Raw genomic sequence first — 17708 nt, 5'->3', positions numbered from 1 at the left:
AAACAGTGAGAGCCGTATGCCACCTCAGCCAAGGTGACAGAGGGAAGGGTTGGGGGGGTTGACCGCAGATGTGTACTGATGCCACCCTCGCACTGACACATGTAAAACTGTCCCCCAAAAGCAATAGATCCCCCTCTCACCACCTCAGCATTTTCCAAAGTATTTCACATCCAATAACATGCTTGCTGTGAAGTGTAGGCACTTCAAGAAGTGTGGCAGCTGGTTAGTGCACAGCAAGATCCCACACGCAACATGAATCCCAGTGCAAGGTCAGAATTTACAACTGTGACTGTCACTTGAAAGCCCAAAGCTCCAGCTTCACGTTTGAGCTGTGCAAAGTTGGCCAATGAACTCAGAGCTAAGTTTCATTGACCTCATTTGGGTCATTCCCCACCAACTCATCTCTCCATTTTACACGTTACATGTTGGGAAGGGAGAAGAGGTCTCGATGAGAATGAGTCATGGCAAGAGGAGGGGAGTGGTGGCGGTGAAGGAAGGAGTCACTCCCGGCACTTTGCTGGAAGTAAAGCCCATGGACATCCCTCGGGACCAGGACAGAATTTGGGCTGTGGATTCCCGATGTGTAACTCTTCCTACCTCAACCAGAGGTGGGTGTGGCTAAGAGCAAACCGGCAAGAAGACTCTGGAGTGACTAAAACTTCACAGGAGAATCAGTGTGCTGGAACTGAGGGCTGTAGTCACTGAGGGGAAGAATTAAAGAGGGAGTAGGTGAGGAGCTGGAGGGGGAGCAGTGCAAAGTATTCCATGCAATTTTGGAGAACGCAGTGATCAAATCCAGGTACTTAAAATTCTAAAGAGACTCAATAGAAACTGAGGAACTACATCACACAGTCATTCTGAATCAGTAACAAAGGATTAGGGATGAACAAACCTTCAGATTAGAGCTTGACCATTCGGAAAATCATAGTATCTCTACAGTGAAAACAGAAGCCCAGCAAATCTGCACCAACCACAAACCCACCCAGGCCCTATCCCCATAATCCCATATTTTTACCCTGCCGATTCCTGTGACACTAAGGTTAATGTAGCATGGCCAGTCAACCTAACCCACACATCTTTGGGCTGTGGGAGGAAACCCATGGTAGCTGGTGAGATTTCAATTCAATAAAAAAATCTGGGGTTAAAAGTTTGATGGTGACTGTGAAACCATTGTCGATTGTTGCAAAAACCCATCTGGAACACTGACGCCCCTTTAGGGAAGGAAATCTGCCATTCTTACCTGGTCTGGCCTACATGAGACTCCAGAACCACAGCAATGTGATCGACCCTCAACTGCCCCTCTGAAATGGCCATGGGGAGACACTCAGTTCAAGGAGCAAATGCTGGCCCAGCTCAGCAACACCCACATCCTGTGATATAATTTTGTTTGAAATCGCACCTACTGACTGGGTTAACAGCTCAGGATTTGCTGGCTAAGTTCAGGCACAGACCTGGGTCACTGATGGGAATTTACCAGGCTCCAGCGGTGAGGTGGACACACTTCATGGAAGTATGGAAGCAGAATTTGAATGGTTGGCTCTACTAAATAAGAGTATCACAGCGGCGAGGACAGTGGGATGAAAATATCTGATCACCCCTGGGGGAAAATCTCCACTGGACATCTCAAATTGTCAGCAGCCTCAGCGAAGGGTAAAAGATCATTCATAATGTTGGAAGGAAATACGATGCTTGAGACCATGACCTACATCGGGCTACCGCAGCCCGGTACTGTCCCAACCAACAGCACAGAATCAGAGAATCCCCACAGTGCAGAAGGAAGCCATTCGTCCCATCGAGTCTGCACTGACTCTCCAACAGCGCATCTTAGCCAGGCCCACCTCCCTGCCCTATCCCTGTTACCCCACATACTCTGTTAATTCCCCTCACCTGCACATCTTTGGCCACTAAACGGCAATTTAGCACGGCCAATCAACCTAACCAGCACACCTTTGGACACTAAGGGGCGATTTAGCATGGCCAATCCATCTAACCTGCACATCTTCGGACACTAAGGGGCGATTTAGCATGGCCAATCCCCCTAACCTGCGCAGCTTTGTCCTTACCCGGTCTGGACTACATATGTCTCCAAAGCCACAGCAATGTGGTTAATTCTCAGCTGCCCTCCAGGGCAGCCAGGGATGAGCTGGCCAGCCAGCAACGCCCATATCCCAGGAATGAATAATAAAACTAAGGGGCTGTTTAGCATGTCCAGTCCACCTAACCTGTGCACCTTTGGACTGTGGGTGAAAACGGAGTACCCGGTGGAAAGCCACACAGGCGCAGGGAGAACGTGCAGACACTGCACAGACAACTGCCCGAGGCTGGAATCGAACCCAGATCTCTGTGGTGGTAGGGGAGGGTGTGAAATGAGAGGGATGAAGATTAGCAATGCCACTATACCAGGAGCTGGCTTATTGGAGAAGGTGAAGCAGATATGTGCCGTAACGGTGGAGGGATCAGAGGGATGAGCTTTCTGCTTGGACAGCACTGTAGGCTGGATCAGCTCCAATTGAAGTTTTACAGAAACTGTCCCTCTTGACCAGAGGGTAACTCAGGTGTATCCAGGGCAAGAGTTGTGTGCCCATTGCTCTCACATCCTGGCAAACTCACATCCCGGTTCAGCGGTTTAAATTAACTAAATTCTGACATCTGCCATCCATACAGAAACTGGCAGTGATGTCTTGTAGGGAGGGAATCAATTATCTGCAACTTTTCCTTCAAGATTCATTGTGTTTCTTCCCCAGAATTGGGTGAGTAATCAGAAGGTCAATTTAAATCACAGTGGGGTTGAGAAATTCTGGTATTCTATCACAAAGACACTTAATCGATAATCATGAACTCTGTAAGTGCAGTGTGGAGATAACTGTAAAATTAGAACAGTCCATGGCAACAATTAACCTCGATGTTTCTTAAAAAATACAATTTCTCATCTAGTCAGGATCAGTGTGTACCAATAAGGAGCACTTTGCAAAACTTACAGTAAATCCAGAGGTGAAAGTGGGTAAGCTACAAATGAATGAAGGGGCTGGAACTTAGGAAGAGCAAGCATTGATTCACCGGACTTAATACTGACCTGGATACCCTCTCACTATCTTCGATAGCCTCTCAGTGTGTTCAATACACTCTCACTGGCTCTGAAAATCTCTCACTGGCTCTGAAAATCTCTCACCGGCACTGAAAATCTCTCACCGTCCCCGATAGACACTCACCGGCCCAGGTAGACTCTCACCAGCCCCGGTAGGCTCTCATCGTCCCCGATAGGCTCTCACTGGCTCTGTTCAATTGGATGATTTTATTGTTTGCTGATTCTCTCTCTGACCAATCCATTATGTCTCTCATGTTTCCCGCTCTCTTTCTGTCTATCTCTCTCTTTCCCCGTTGTTCTCTTTGCTGGTGTCTCTCACAGTTGTTTCCTCTCATGCCCTTGCTCCTTTTTGCCACACACTCGTTTTCTCTTTCGTTCTCTCCTTCCATTCCTCCCTTCCACTCGCCTTCTCTCACACTCCGCATTCATTCATTCTTTTTTATTTCCGTGCCTTTCCATCTCCCCTCTGAAGACTTAATGTTATTTTCCCCACGATTTAAGAAGGAATCTGGCTGTGTCACATTATCATTTCATGTGGATTTGTGTTTTGTTTTCTCGCTGTGCGTCTCTGGTGAACGTTTCTTAGTGCCATCTCGCTTTCTTTTTGAGTTATGCAATTGTACCATTTCTTCTATGACCTATTAAATATGCATCTGATTTTCTTTTGTGATAGTTCACATGTCTTTGTATGGTCCCCGTTTTCTGCATGTGTAAATATGGCCAATAAAACAATGCCTAAACACCCTCAGGGTAGCCCGTGCACACTCGTCCTGTGCTCAGTCTTTCCAACTCAGTAATGTTTCAGTCTGGTTCAGGCCACTGCGTTACACAAAATCAGACAGAGATGTAGAAACACTATGGGAAATGAGAGTGAGGGGGCACCGTAACCAGTCAGAGCTCGAGTAAAGGATCCTTCTCCTGATCACTGGATCCCTACCAGAGTCTATATGCAGGATCAAACTTATTCCCTCTCCCCACCATGGTCAAATAACCCCACGTGATGGGCAGCACGGTGGCACAGTGGTTAGCACTGCTGCCTCACAGCGCCAGAGATCTGGGTTCAATTCTGGCCTCGAGTCGCTGTCTGTGTGGAGTTTGCACATTCTCCCCATGTCCTGGCCCCAAACAAAGCTATCCAGGCTAATCCCAAATTCCAGCTGTTGATTTAAGGACTTTGGAAGTTGCAGCAGTTCCAGTACCAATCCAGGTGTTTTTTCAAAATACAATCGAGGTTTCTGCCATCACTATCTAAGAACATCATTAAAGTAGAAAGAGTGCAGAAAAGGTTTACTAGGATGCTACTGGGACTTGATGGATTGAGTTATAAGGAGAGGCTGGATAGACTGAGACTTTTTCCTCTGGAGCGTAGAAGGATTAGGGGTGATCTTATAGAGGTTTATAAAATAATGAGGGGCATAGATCAGCTAGATAATCAACATCTTTTCCCAAAGGTAGGGGAGTTTAAAACTAGAGAGTATAGGTTTAAGGTGAGAGGGGAGAGATACAAAAGGGTCCAGAAGGGCAACAGGGGTACAAAAGGTAAAACAGGAGGACCAGAATGCCTCAGAGGGAAGGAAGGGGGCTGGCAATGAGATAGTGGTGGGGGATGGGAGGGTCAAAGGAATAGATAGGTGGCTCTGTGGGCAAAAGCGTGACTCCAGGATGGTAGTCTGCCTCCCTGGAGCAGGGGTACAGGACGTATTAGAGAGGATAGAGGGAATTTTGAAGGGTGAAGGGACTCAGGCTGACGTAATTATACACATAGGAGAGAAGGACGTAGGAAGGAAGAGCAGGGGGGATGTACATAAGCAATTCAGGGAGTTGGGGGCCAAGCTGAAGAGCAGGGCCTCCAGGGTGGCATTCTCTGGGCTGCTGTCTAGTAACAGTATGGCTAGGAATAATGAGATCATGCAGCTGAATGCATGGCTGAGGGATTGGTGCAAGGCAGAGGGCTTTACTTTTATCGATCACTGGGAAGTATTTGAGAGAGAAGGGCACCTGCACAGGAGGGATGGGGAACATTTGAATGGGAGGGGGACAAATATCTTAGCTGGGAGGTTAGCTGGAGTGTTTCAGCAGGGTTTAAACTAATAGGGAGGGGGGGGTGGGGATGAGACTGATAGCTTATTAGGCACTGGGATTGGGAGCAAGTTGGATGACAGGGTAGGTTTGGTTGAAAGGAAAATTATCAGGGGGAAGGAGGATCCGAGTGGGCCTGGAGAGTTGGATTGTGTCTGTTTTAATGCAAGGAGTGTAACGGGTAAAACGGATGAGCTTAGAGCCTTGATGTTCGTGAGGAATTTAGATGTGGTGGCAGTGACGAAGATGTGGTTGAAGGAAGGTCAGGACTGGCAGCTGAATATTCCTGGGTATAAGTGTTTTAGGTGTGACAGAGGAGGGTTGAAGAGAGGTGGTGGGGTGGTGTTGTTAGTTAAGGAGCACATCACAGCGGTGCAGAGGGAGGACAATGTGGAGGAGTTAGGGATTGAGTCGCTGTGGGTGGAGTTGAGAAATAGGAAGGGAGTGATTACTATGCTAGGGGTGTAGTATAGGCCACCCAACAGCCCAAGGGCAGCGGAAGAAGGCATTTGTAAAGACATTTTAGATAGGTGCAGAAAGAATAGAGTGGTTGACTTTAATCTTCCTGGAGTGGATTGGAAGGTGCCTAGAACTGGGGGTTCGGATGGGGAGGAATTTGTAAAATGTGTGCTGGAAGGGTCCTTGGAGCAGTACGTAACTAGCCTGACTAGGGAGGGGGCTATACTGGATTTAGTTTTGGGTAATGAGCCGGGTCAGGTGGCTGAGGTTGCAGTAGGCGAACATGTGGCTAACAGTGACCACAAGTCTGTCTACTTTAGGATAAAAATGGAAAAGGCTGAGTGCTGAACTGGGGGAAGGCGAGCTATAGCTGGATTAGGAAGGAGCTGAAGGACACTGATTGGGAGGGGTTGTTAGCGGGTAAGTCCACGGTTGGCAAGCGGGAGGCTTTCAAGGACAAACTAAAAATGTTGCAGGGAAGACATGTGCCGGTAAAGAGGAAGGATGGGAAAGGCAGGATTAGAGAGCCGTGGATTACAGGGGGTATTGAGGACTTGGGCAGGAAGAAGAGAGAGGCACATGTTAGGTCTAAACAACTGGGAACAGAGAGAGCACTGGAGGAATATAGAGAGAGCAGGAGGGAGCTCAAAAGGGGAGTTAGAAGAGTGAAAAGGTGGCTTGAAATTGCTTTGGCTGATAGGATTCAGGAAAATCCAAAGGCGTTTTACTCTTATATTAGGAACAAGAGGGTGGTTAGAGGGAAAATAGGTCCTCTTAGGGACAAAGGAGGGGAACTATGCATTGAGTCTGAGGGAATGGGGGAGATCCTGAATGAATACTTTGCGTCGGTGTTCACGAAGGAGAGGGGCTTGGTTCTTGTAACGTCTTGGAGGGAGCTTAGACCAGTTGAAGGAAATAGCCATTACGAGGGAGGAAGTGCTAGGGTTTTTAGGAAGCATAAAAACTGATAAAGCTCCAGGGCCTGATGGCATTTATCCCAGGCTGCTTAGGGAGGTGAGAGATGAAATTGCTGGGCCTCTGACGCAAATCTTCATCTCTTCTTTGGACACAGGTGAGGTCCCAGAGGACTGGAGGATAGCTAATGCGGTACCGCTGTTTAAAAAGGGCAGGAGGGATAACCCTGGTAATTATAGGCCAGTGAGTGTGACATTGGTGGTAGGAAAGTTGTTGGAAAAAATTCTTAGGGATAGGATGTATAAGCATTTGGAGCGTTGCGATCTAATTAGGGATACGCAACATGGCTTTGATCGGGGGGGGTCTTGCCTTACGAATCTGGTAGAATTTTTTGAGGAGGTGACAAAAACGGTTGACGATGGACGAGCCGTTGATGTCATCTATATGGATTTCAGTAAGACGTTTGACAAAGTCCCTCATGGTAGGCTGGTAGAAAAGGTTAAGGCACATGGGATATAGGGACAGGTATCTAGACGGATTGAAAACTGGCTAGGCAACAGGAGACAGAGTAGTAGTGGAAGGGTCCTTTTCTAGCTGGAGGTCTGTCACCAGTGGTGTGCCGCAGGGCTCAGTAGTGGGACCTCTTCTATTCGTAATATATATAAATGACTTGGAAGAGGGCGTACGTGGTGTGATCAGCAAGTTTGCGGATGACACCAAGATGGCAGGATTGGCGGACAGTGAGGAGGAGTGTCAGGTGACACAGCTGGATATAGATAGGCTGGTCTATTGGGCAGATAAATGGCAGATGGAATTTAATCCTGATAAATGCGAGGTGATGCATTTTGGAAGGAATAATGCAGGGAGGAATTACATGATAAAGGGTAGACCAGTTAAGAGCATAGAAATGCAGAGGGACCTGGGAGTGCAAGTGCACAAGTCTCTGAAGGTGGCAACCCCGGTGGAGAAGGTTGCGAAGAAAGCTTATGGAATGCTAGCCTTTATAGGAAGGGGTATAGAGTACAAGAGCTGGTGTTTAATGCTACAGTTGTACAGAACATTGGTTAGACCGCATTTGGAGTACTGAGTCCTGTTCTGGTCACCTTGCTACCGGAAGGACATGGAGACCCTGGAGAGAGTGCAGAGGAGGTTTACCAGGATGCTGCCTGGTATGGAAAGACTGGGTTATGAGGAAAGATTGGGTAAACTGGGGCTCTTTTCCTTAGAAAGACGGAGATTAAAGGGGGATCTGATAGAGGTGTATAAAATAATGAAGGGTATAGATAAACAGTGGCAGGCTTTTCCCTAGATTGGAGACAAATATCACGAGGGGTCACGAGCTAAGGGTGAGGGGGAGAAGTATAATTTGGATACTAGAGGGAGGTTTTTCACACAGAGGGTCGTGGGGGTATGGAATGCACTACCAAGTAAGGCGGTGGAGGCTGGCACGCTGGACTTGTTTAAGGTTTACTTAGATAGGCACATGAGTGAAACAGGAATGGAGGGTTATAGGAGACGGTTTTAAAAAAGGGTCAGAGCCTCGGGACGTTACAGGAAATCTAATGCTGCTTGTTGATATTTTGTCTCTTGTACTCCGCAGGTGTGTCGGTCCACCTTGTTGTCTAACGAGGGGCATGCACACGGTGGGTCGTGCATGGGCTGCTCTTGGATGTTTTGAGAGTGGCCTAGTACTTCGCGTCGTGCGTGCTTAAAACTGGACCAGCAGATGGGCACCACAACAGCTCAGTGACTATCACTGCTAGCTGTGCAGATACATGGATTTGGGCCAGTGTCTGTGGGAGTTTGTACATTCTCCCTGTGGTTGCGTGGGTTTCCTCCAGGTGCTCCAGTTTCCTCCCACGCCCCAAAGACATGCTCTTAGGCTGATTGGTGTAACAAATTGTCCCTAAACTATTCTCCCCTGAATCTGGTTTCCAATGGGGGTACCATACGCATACACACGGGTCAAGGTAGGTGTAGGAAAATGCTTTGTTAAGATGGCAGCGTGGGCTCGTTGGGCCGAAGGGCCTGTTTCCCGTGCTGGGTTGTTCTTTGTTCTTTTTCACACAGAGGGTGGTGAGTGTCTGGAACAAGCTGCCAGAGGTAGTAGTAGAGGCGGGTACAATTTTGTCTTTTAAAAAGCACTTAGACACTTACATGGGTAAGATGGGTATAGAGAGATATGGGCCAAATGCGGGCAATTGGGGCTAGCTTAGGATTTTAAAAGAAGGGGTGGCGTGGACAAATTGGACTGAAGGGCCTGTTTCCATGCCGTAAACCTCTTTGCCTCTGTTGGGAATCGGATTACAGAACAAAGCGCAGTGTCCTCTGTGTGTAAAAGTTTCTCCCTGTCTCACCCTTTTATGAATTATTTTGAATCTACCCCCTCCCCCACACCCTCCCGCTTCTCTCTGCTAATCAGGGAATTCTTATCCACTCCATCCAGGCACCTCGCAATGTTATACACCTTAATTAAATCTCCCCGCAGCCTCCTCTTTTCCAAGGAACAAAATCTTAAATCATCCCTAGAATTCTGCAGCAATTTCTGGGAAACCTCCACCAGACTTTCTCCAGTGCGATTACATCTTTCCTGTAATGTACACAGTAACTGTGGCCTAACTAGTGTTCGCAGTGGGTCGAGCGTGACCTCCCTACTCCAGGCCTCTGCCGACAGTGTCTCCCAAATTCCTGATTAGAGGAGGGGAAGGAGACCCACTGCAGACCCACTGGACACAAGGAGCTGCTCTTTGAGGTTGTTGTAAAAGCTGTCAGAGTCAGATAGTGAACGGAGAAATGTAACTCGGAGCGAGACCTGAGGGGATGGTGTAGGGCTAGGGGAGAACGGTGAGGTGAATCATAGAATCCCTACAGTACAGAAGGAGGCCATTCAGCCCATTGAGTCTGTACCGACCACAATCCCACCCAGGCCCTGTTCCTGTAACCCCACACATTTACCCTGCTAATTCCCCCCGACACTAGGGTCAGTTTAACAAGAGAAATCAACCTAACCCGCACATCTACCTCTGAGCCTATTTTATGTGCCATTAGGGAGGGGGAGAGGTTGGACCTCAAATGGCTGACACAATCCTCTGGCCAAACGGTCAGTTGTGAGGGTGGGTCCCTCGCTGAGGGAGGCTGGAGGGAGAAGAAGGATGCGTAAAACCCTCTCACAGAGTCTGGGAGCTCACTTTGAACTGTCTTACCTGATCAAGAGTTAAAAAGAGTAGTCAGGGACTCTGCAGCGGCACCAGAGTCTGCCCTGTGTATGTGAAGGACCTTCCCCCATTAACAGCCCTAACCTTTCACCACTTTCTGGAAAGAACAACTTAACATGGATGCCAGTCGGGCATTGAGGTTTCAGTCACTCAGCTGGTGCTGTGTGCTTTCTGTGCCAGTCAGACAGTTCACATGGACAGACCACGTCTTCAAATAATTCACCGATGGAGTCTGGGCATCGCTGGCCAACTCCAGTATTCATTGCCCATTCCTCGTTACCCCTTGGTCCCATGGTGCTATGCCATATTTCCAAGTCAGGATGGTGAGTGACTTGAAGGGGAATTTACAGTGGTTTTCCCTTGCTGCCCTTTGTCCTTTTAGATGGTAGCAGTCACGGGTTTGGAAGGTGCTGTCTAAGGATCTTTGGTGAGTCGCTGCAGTGCATCTTGTAAATGGTACACACGGCTGCTACTGAGCATCGGTGGTGGAGGGAGTGAGTGTTTGTGGATGGGGGGCCGGGGCTGCTTTGTCCTGGATGGTGTCGAGCTTCTTGAGTGTTGTTGGAGCTCCACCTATCCCGGCAAGTGGAGAATATTCCATCACACTCCTGACTTGTGCCTTGTAGATGGTGGACAGGCTTTGGGGAGTTGGGAGATGAGTTACTCACTGCAGGATTCCCAGCCTCTGACCTGCACTGGTAGCACAGTATTTATATGGCTGGGTTCAGTTCACTTCCTGTTCAATGGTAACCTCCAGGATGTTGATAGTGGGTGATTCAGCAATGATAATGCCCTGAAGGTCAAGGGGCAATGACAGCAATTACCCAAGATATTATCCAGCATATCTTCTGTGCGAGCAAGTCCTGTGTGTTTGGGTAAGGGCCAAAGTGGAATCGGCCATGCAGCCACTGTTCAGTGAGGTCTTTGGCATCTGTGCCCAGTGGGTGGCACTGCCTAGCCTTTGGGTGCAGAGACCTGAGCATCTAATCTGGCTTGGCATTGCCAGTGGAGTACTAAGGGAGTGTGGCACTGTCAGAGGGTCAGCGCTGAGGGAGCACCGCACTGTCAGAGGGTCAGTGCTGAGGGAGCGCCGCACTGTCAGAGGGTCAGTGCTGAGGGAGCGCCGCACTGTCAGAGGGTCAGTGCTGAGGGAGCGCCGCACTGTCAGAGGGTCAGTGCTGAGGGAGCGCCGCACTGTCAGAGGGTCAGTGCTGAGGGAGCGCCGCACTGTCAGAGGGTCAGTGCTGAGGGAGCGCCGCACTGTCAGAGGGTCAGTGCTGAGGGAGCGCCGCCCTGTCAGAGGGTCGGTGCTGAGGGAGTGCCGCCCTGTCAGAGGGTCGGTGCCGAGGGAGCGCCGCACTGTCAGAGGGTCGGTGCCGAGGGAGCGCCGCACTGTCAGAGGGTCGGTGCCGAGGGAGCGCCGCACTGTCAGAGGGTCGGTGCCGAGGGAGCGCCGCACTGTCAGAGGGTCGGTGCCGAGGGAGCGCCGCACTGTCAGAGGGTCAGTGCTGAGGGAGCGCCGCACTGTCAGAGGGTCAGTGCTGAGGGAGCGCCGCACTGTCAGAGGGTCAGTGCCGAGGGAGCGCCGCACTGTCAGAGGGTCGGTGCCGAGGGAGCGCCGCCCTGTCAGATATTAATCTGAATCTCCAGATCTGGATTTTCCAGATCCTGGAAAATAATCCCCTGGTGACTATTTGTGGGTTCGAGTTGTTCTGTGTTCTGAGCAAAATGACAGAACAGTTTATTGGTGATTTATCACCTTGCTGTGTGTGGGATTTAGCGCTGTGGTCTCTACATCCCTTCAGGAATTCACTCGAGATCTAATCCGCCTGATTAGACTCCAGGCTGTAACTTCTTCTTGAGTATTTGTTGTTCGATAAACTCCCGAACCCTTGGTTAGATGATTCTGAGGAGTGAGACTCAACCCCTCAGACTGAAGGATGAGAATGTCACTGAGGGCTGATGGGTGTCAGTATTGATGCGGGTGAGGTGGTGGCAGAGTGGCTGGTGAACATGGTAAACCGGAACCCTCCTCTGGCTCACCTTCTCTTCCTTCTCTTGTAGAAACCATCGATGAGGCTGAAAGGCAGTGGAAGATGGAGTTTCATCGCTGGAGTTCCTACATGATGCACTGGAAGAATCAGTTTGACCATTACAGCAGGCAAGAGCGATGTGCTGATCTGTGACCTCTCCACCCTGACCCCCACCCATTTCCCCCCCTCACCCACCCACGCACGTCAGTACACGTTAAGGCAGAGAGCGGATTGTGAAATTGATCAGACACCCAGTCTCGTTCCCAGTGACACTGCATGGCCCTCTGTGCCCATCTCTGACAGTATAACCACCATCTACCCATGCCCCTCGCCTTTCCGAGGCTCGGTCACATGCTTCCGTCATGACAATCTCCCAAACCCCCTCCCCAACCGAATGGAGTCAAACGTTTCAGCACCAGAACAGGTCCATCAATTGCCACCAGGCTTTCCTCCCCCGCCCACTCTCCCCCTCCCCTCACCCCCTTCCTTCCCCTCACCCCTCCCGTCACACCCCCACCCACTCCCCAATCACCCTGCCTCTCTCCCCTTATCCACTCTCTCACCTCCTCCTCTCCCCTCACCTCTTCCCCTTCCCCCTCCCCTTCCCTCACAGCCCCATTCCCCCTCCCCTCACCACTTCCCTCACACCCCCACCCCCTCCCCAATCACCCTCCCTCTCTCCCCTCACCTATCCTCCCACCTCCTGCCTTCCCCTCCCCCAACTCGTCCCCTCCCCAATCACCCTCCTCGCTTCCCTCACCCACCCTCCCAGCCCCTCCCCTCACACCCCCACTCTCTTCCCAGTCACCCTCTTCCCGCTCACCCACCTCTTTCCCTCTATTCCCTCTTTCTCTGCCTCCCCGTCACCCTCCTCCCCCTCACCCCCTCCCACCTCATCACCCACCCTCTACCCTTGCTGACTCCCTCCCCAATCATCCTCCTCCCCTCTCTCTACCCACCCTCTCTCACAATCATTCTCTGTCCTCCCCTCATCCACACTCTTCCAGCACCCATCCCTCACCTTCTCACACCCCTCCCCAGTCATCATCCCTCCCCATGCTCACCACCTCCCCTCACTTCACCGCTCACCCACCCCATTCCTAATCACCCCCCTCTCTCCCATTGTCTCCCCTCCTCCTCACCTACCCTCTCCCCTAAAAACTCACTCCCCTCCCCACCTCCTCCTCCACCCCCCTCCCACCCACAGCCACCCACCTCCTCCATATCCTCCCCCTCTTCACCACTACATCTGCAACATACTCTCCCCATCTCTCCCCCACCCACCTTCCCCTCACACTCTGTTGATTGACCCGAGGACAATATCCTGGTGATGTGACCCCCCTCTCTAGCCTCCCCGCAGTGCCAGAAGCTGGTAAAATGGCCCCAGTCAGCCAGTGTGAACCGGAAGCTAACCCACTGGGGAATGATGGCTGCTCTGTGTGTTTTGGCCCAGGCCAATTTCCAGAATGCTGGGGAGTCCAGAACAAGGTGGATTCAGAAAGTGCAGGAGAGAATCCCAGGTTGCCTCACAGTCAAACAAACAGAGGCACGATTAAGGGCAACATCTAAATGGCCCATATCCTGCATCGCACTGATACCAGAGGCTCTGAGTGGGAGAGCTTTCTCTCGCGCTCTCTCTCTCCAGCCCCGTGGTGAGGTTACAGAACTCCTCAATCTTAGTGAGTGATCAGATTTCACACCAACATTCACCGTTTCCCTGGCTGATATGTTAGTTGACATCCCTGTACTTAACCTGCCGTAACACCCATACCTCTATTTTAGAAGGTTGTGATTTCAAGTCTCACTGTAGACTCTTGGATCCATAACCCTGGCTGAGATCCCCCATCAGTATCACCGGTGCACTACATGGTGGAGGTTCGATCCTGAGGATAAGGCATTAAACCAAAAAGACCCGTGGCCATAACATTGAGAAAGAGCGGGGAAGTTCTCCCCAGTGTCCCTGTGAATAGTTACACCTCAACTCTGATAATGTCCAGATCATTGATTTTTAGATATCTCATTGTCCTTTTGGAAATCAGCTCAATGCACATTAGCTGCCACATTTCTTGGGGGTGGCACGGGGCCAGCACGGTGGTTAGCACTGCTACCTCACAGCACCAGGGACTCAGGTTCCCAGCTTGGGTCACTGAATGTGCAGAGTCTGCACGTAATCCCCGTGTCTGCGCAGGTTTCCTCCCACATTCTAAGGTGGTTGGGTGTATTGGCCATGCAAACTTCTCCCTCAGTGTACCCGAAGATTTTTACAGTAACTTCATTGCGGTGGTAATGTAAGCCTGCTTGGTGACATTTAAAAAGGTACCGGCATTGGCCGAGGCTTCAGATTTTGAAAAGTGTGGTGGAAATGTGATCTACACCCCCCCCCCCCCCCGCTCCTCCCTCCCACCCCACCAGGTCCCGTTGTTGCTTATCTTAAACGAGCTGGCAGGGGTTGCACGAAATACCTCTGGGAACAGCCTTCCCCACCCACCTCCAAGCTGCTTTTGAGTGAAGAATGAACGAACTTTCCCAGAATCCATTCTCAGGTCATTATAATGGCAGACCCTTTCAGAATGAGGTCTTCCGGACCTCAGTCCTGTTAACACAAAATACCATCAGCTCCAGCGCACACCTTGCACCATTTCCTCCGTCACATCAGTGTCAGACTCTTTGCAGATGCCTGCACCACTTCTGCTCACTAGACTTGTGCAAGGTAACTTGTGGATGAATGCACTATAACCGGCATCGCTGTGGTTACCCTCCAACACCCACCATTTATAACTCTTGAGTTGAAAGCGACTGTCCCTTGAACCTCTCTGTATGAGACACTCTGCTCCAATGATATATATTGTAAAGTTATTTATTTAAATGTTCTTTGTGTGCTCTCTGTGAGAGGCAGTGTCTGCTACGTTTCAGGGCTTATTTTAACATAGTGACGTGACTGAAATCACCATGTGAGAAATTTAAATGGACCATCAGCGTTAACACATTGGTGCTCATAATGAACATCAGCCTGACTCAGAATGGAGGCAGAATTGTATCTCTGTATCGTGGTCCAATGATCCCCTTACCCTATAATCGCAGGAAATACGCTTATTTTCTCTAAAATCACAGTCACATCACTACCATCTGAGTTTGGAAGCTGTGACTTTAAACCCTGCTCCAATTCTGAGCCGACATTCGCAGTACGGCACCGAGGAAGTGCCGCGCGGTCTGACGTGTCCTCTTTTGGATGAAGTGTAAATTGAGGCCCCGACAGGCAGGATTCTCAGGACCCACTAACCCAACAAGGAATGGGGAGAGTAGCTCAGCCTTCCGCCCAATATCATTGCACTGCCTGGGAGCCTGTATGCTGTTGGCAATGATGTGGAGATATCAGCGTTGGACTGGGGTAAACACAGTAAAAACTCTCACAACACCTGTTTGTGCTGTTTGCAAACCAGAGTCAGTGCAAATTTGCTGCACATTTCCAGAGTTTCAATGATTTTCAGATGTTCTTCGTTTGACCATGAGCCATTTTGCAGCATGCTGCGGATGTGGAAGTCACTAAATAAATGCAGGTTGTTTCTTCAAGATACATGGAGACAACAGATCGGCAATAAAGGGCAGCACGCTGGCACAGTGATTAGCACTGCTGCCTCTCAGCGCCGGGGCCTGGGTTCGATTCCTGCTTGGGTCACTGCCTGTGTGCAGTCTGCACGTTCTCCCCATGTCTGCGTGGGTTTCCTCCGGGTGCTCCGGTTTCGTCCCACAGTCTGAAAGATGTGCCAGTTAGGATGCATTGGCTGTGCTAAATTCTCCCCCACTGTACCAGAACAGATGCCGGAATGTGACGACTAGGGAATTTTCACAGTAACTTCATTGCAGTGTTAATGCGAGCCTAATTGTAACAGTAATAAACTTAAAATATCTTCTGTCAAACCTGATGGGTTGACTCAATGACAGTGTCCCACTTCAATCTAAGTGGCTGCAGTAAAACTTGCAGAAAGCAGTGACCGATATGGAGAAATTATATCTTCAAAGAAGCACGTCTCCTGCCCTTACTAACCGGGCCTGGCCTCACAGCGAGAGCTGGGAGTTTATAGGCAGCACCCAGCCAGTGCAGACATTTCCTTCAGAGAGCTGCTAGCTCCCGCAAACTGTGTTATCCACTCTGCAGCAACAGAATATAACCTCCTGGATAATTACAGACCTTCAGTTATAATGCAACCACACTGTCACCCTGAATGGCACTGGGTACGTGGCAGCCACCAGAATAAAATTTGGTTAACTGTCATCATTCATAACATTTCAGGTATGTATTATACTTATTCAAATGTTACCAGGAAGACCAGTATTTACTGCCCATCCCTAGTCAGCACTAGAGGTGACGGTGGTGGGCTTTTGACTACTGCAGCACCCCCCTGCCCCAGAAGCTCTCTCAGAGCTGACCAGGAATTCCAGGATTTGGATGTATGTTGGGTGCACCTTCACCTCCACTGGGACCAAGTCGAGACATGCACACAACTCGAAAGGAAGTCTGGAGATGATGGTATTTCCATTAGCCTGCTGACATTGTCATTAAGATTTGCAGGTTTGGGAAGTGTAATTGATGCATTGTGAGCTGGGGTGGTAATAGGACTCCAGGAGATACACAGCCTGGTGGAATAGACACACTTGGCAGATGAAAGTTAATGTAGGAAAGTGACACATTCTGGTAGAAAAGCATTGTAAGTGGATGCAGGAACAGGGACCTGGAGGATCGATGTGCACAAATTATTGACAGTTTGAGAAAGTGGTTAGAAATAGAATCCTAGGCAAAAGGCACAGAGCAAGGAAATGGCCTCACAAGAGCTGAATTGTATCGAAGTCTGGGTATGAAAGCTCCATAAACACACTGAACCTTTCTCAATAAATATTTTCTAAGGCTGGGCCGCACCGTGGTTAGCACTGCTACCTCACAGCTCCAGGGACCTGGGTTCAATTCCAGCCTCGGGTCACTGTCTGTATGGAAGTTTGCTCGTTCTCCCCTGTGTCTGCGTGGGTTTCCTCCAGGTGCTCCAGTTTCCTACCACAGTCCAAAGATGTGCAGGTTAGGTTGATTGGCTATACTAAATTGCCCCTTAGTGTCTAAAGATGTTTAGGTCAGGTGGATGGACTGTGATAAATAATCCCTTAGCTTCCTAAGTGCAGGTTAGGGAATTTAACTGTGTGAGGGATAGAGCAGAGGAATGGACTCGAGGAAGATAGTCTGTCAAAGAGTTGGTGTTCACTTGATGGGCTGTAAAGCCTCGTTCTGCACTCTAAGGATTCTATGGATTCGCAAATCTATTCATTTATGTGAATATATTAGAGAAGCTGTATGTTTCCTTAAAGAAAAGTTTGAGTGTGGAGTTGATAGAAACAAAGCCACAAGATGTTCTGGGCATAGGAGATAGAGAAACTGTCTCATTGGTTGGAGGGATGGAGAACCAGAGGGCAGATTGAAGGTGATTAGCAGCAAGAGGGTCAGGATCCAGCTCGCACAGTGTGGTGGAGGCAGCTTCAATCCAGACTTTCCAAAGAGAACGAAGTACACAAATGGAGTAAGTTTGGAGGGCTAGAGGGAACGAAGGGTGGGACTGATTACATTGCTTTCGCAAGAACCATTAGGGGCTCAATAGCCTTCTCCTGTACTGTCACCATTCTGATTCCCAGACTGCGTCTTAGTATTTAATTTACTGACACTGGAATACAGGAGTCCTGTTGGTGAGATTCCAGAGCAGACACTGCCTCTCCAACACTGAGCTTGTCACAATCAAGGCATTTGTATCTGAAGCATGTGAAGTGAATGTATATTGTCCTGATGCTAACAACCTGTGCACTTTTCAATAAATTTATTATATCTATATTAATAACCAGAGGTGACTTTTCTTTATAAGCTCCCCCCTCGACAGCAGTGACCCA

The 17708-nt window shown here is 49.6% G+C and overlaps 1 protein-coding gene across 8 annotated transcripts in view; it reads left to right on the top strand.

The window, feature by feature from the left end:
* LOC145340230 (acetylcholinesterase-like) overlaps window positions 1-12242 on the top strand; it is a 48395-nt gene extending 36153 nt beyond the window's left edge. For all 8 annotated transcript variants that reach the window (XM_080184665.1, XM_080184670.1, XM_080184668.1 and 5 more), the window contains one exon: window positions 11818-12242. In XM_080184665.1, the coding sequence (XP_080040791.1) occupies window positions 11818-11939 (122 nt within the window). In that variant the 3' untranslated portion in view covers window positions 11940-12242. The remainder of the gene's footprint in view (window positions 1-11817) is intronic.
* The last annotated feature ends 5466 nt before the right edge of the window (window positions 12243-17708 follow it).

This window comes from Carcharhinus amblyrhynchos, unplaced genomic scaffold (assembly GCF_965287045.1).
Source record: "Carcharhinus amblyrhynchos unplaced genomic scaffold, sCarAmb.v2.hapA scaffold_857, whole genome shotgun sequence".
NCBI classification, from domain to species: domain Eukaryota; kingdom Metazoa; phylum Chordata; class Chondrichthyes; order Carcharhiniformes; family Carcharhinidae; genus Carcharhinus; species Carcharhinus amblyrhynchos.
Note: the sequence above shows the minus strand (reverse complement) of the source record. Positions and strands in the feature narration are given on the sequence as shown.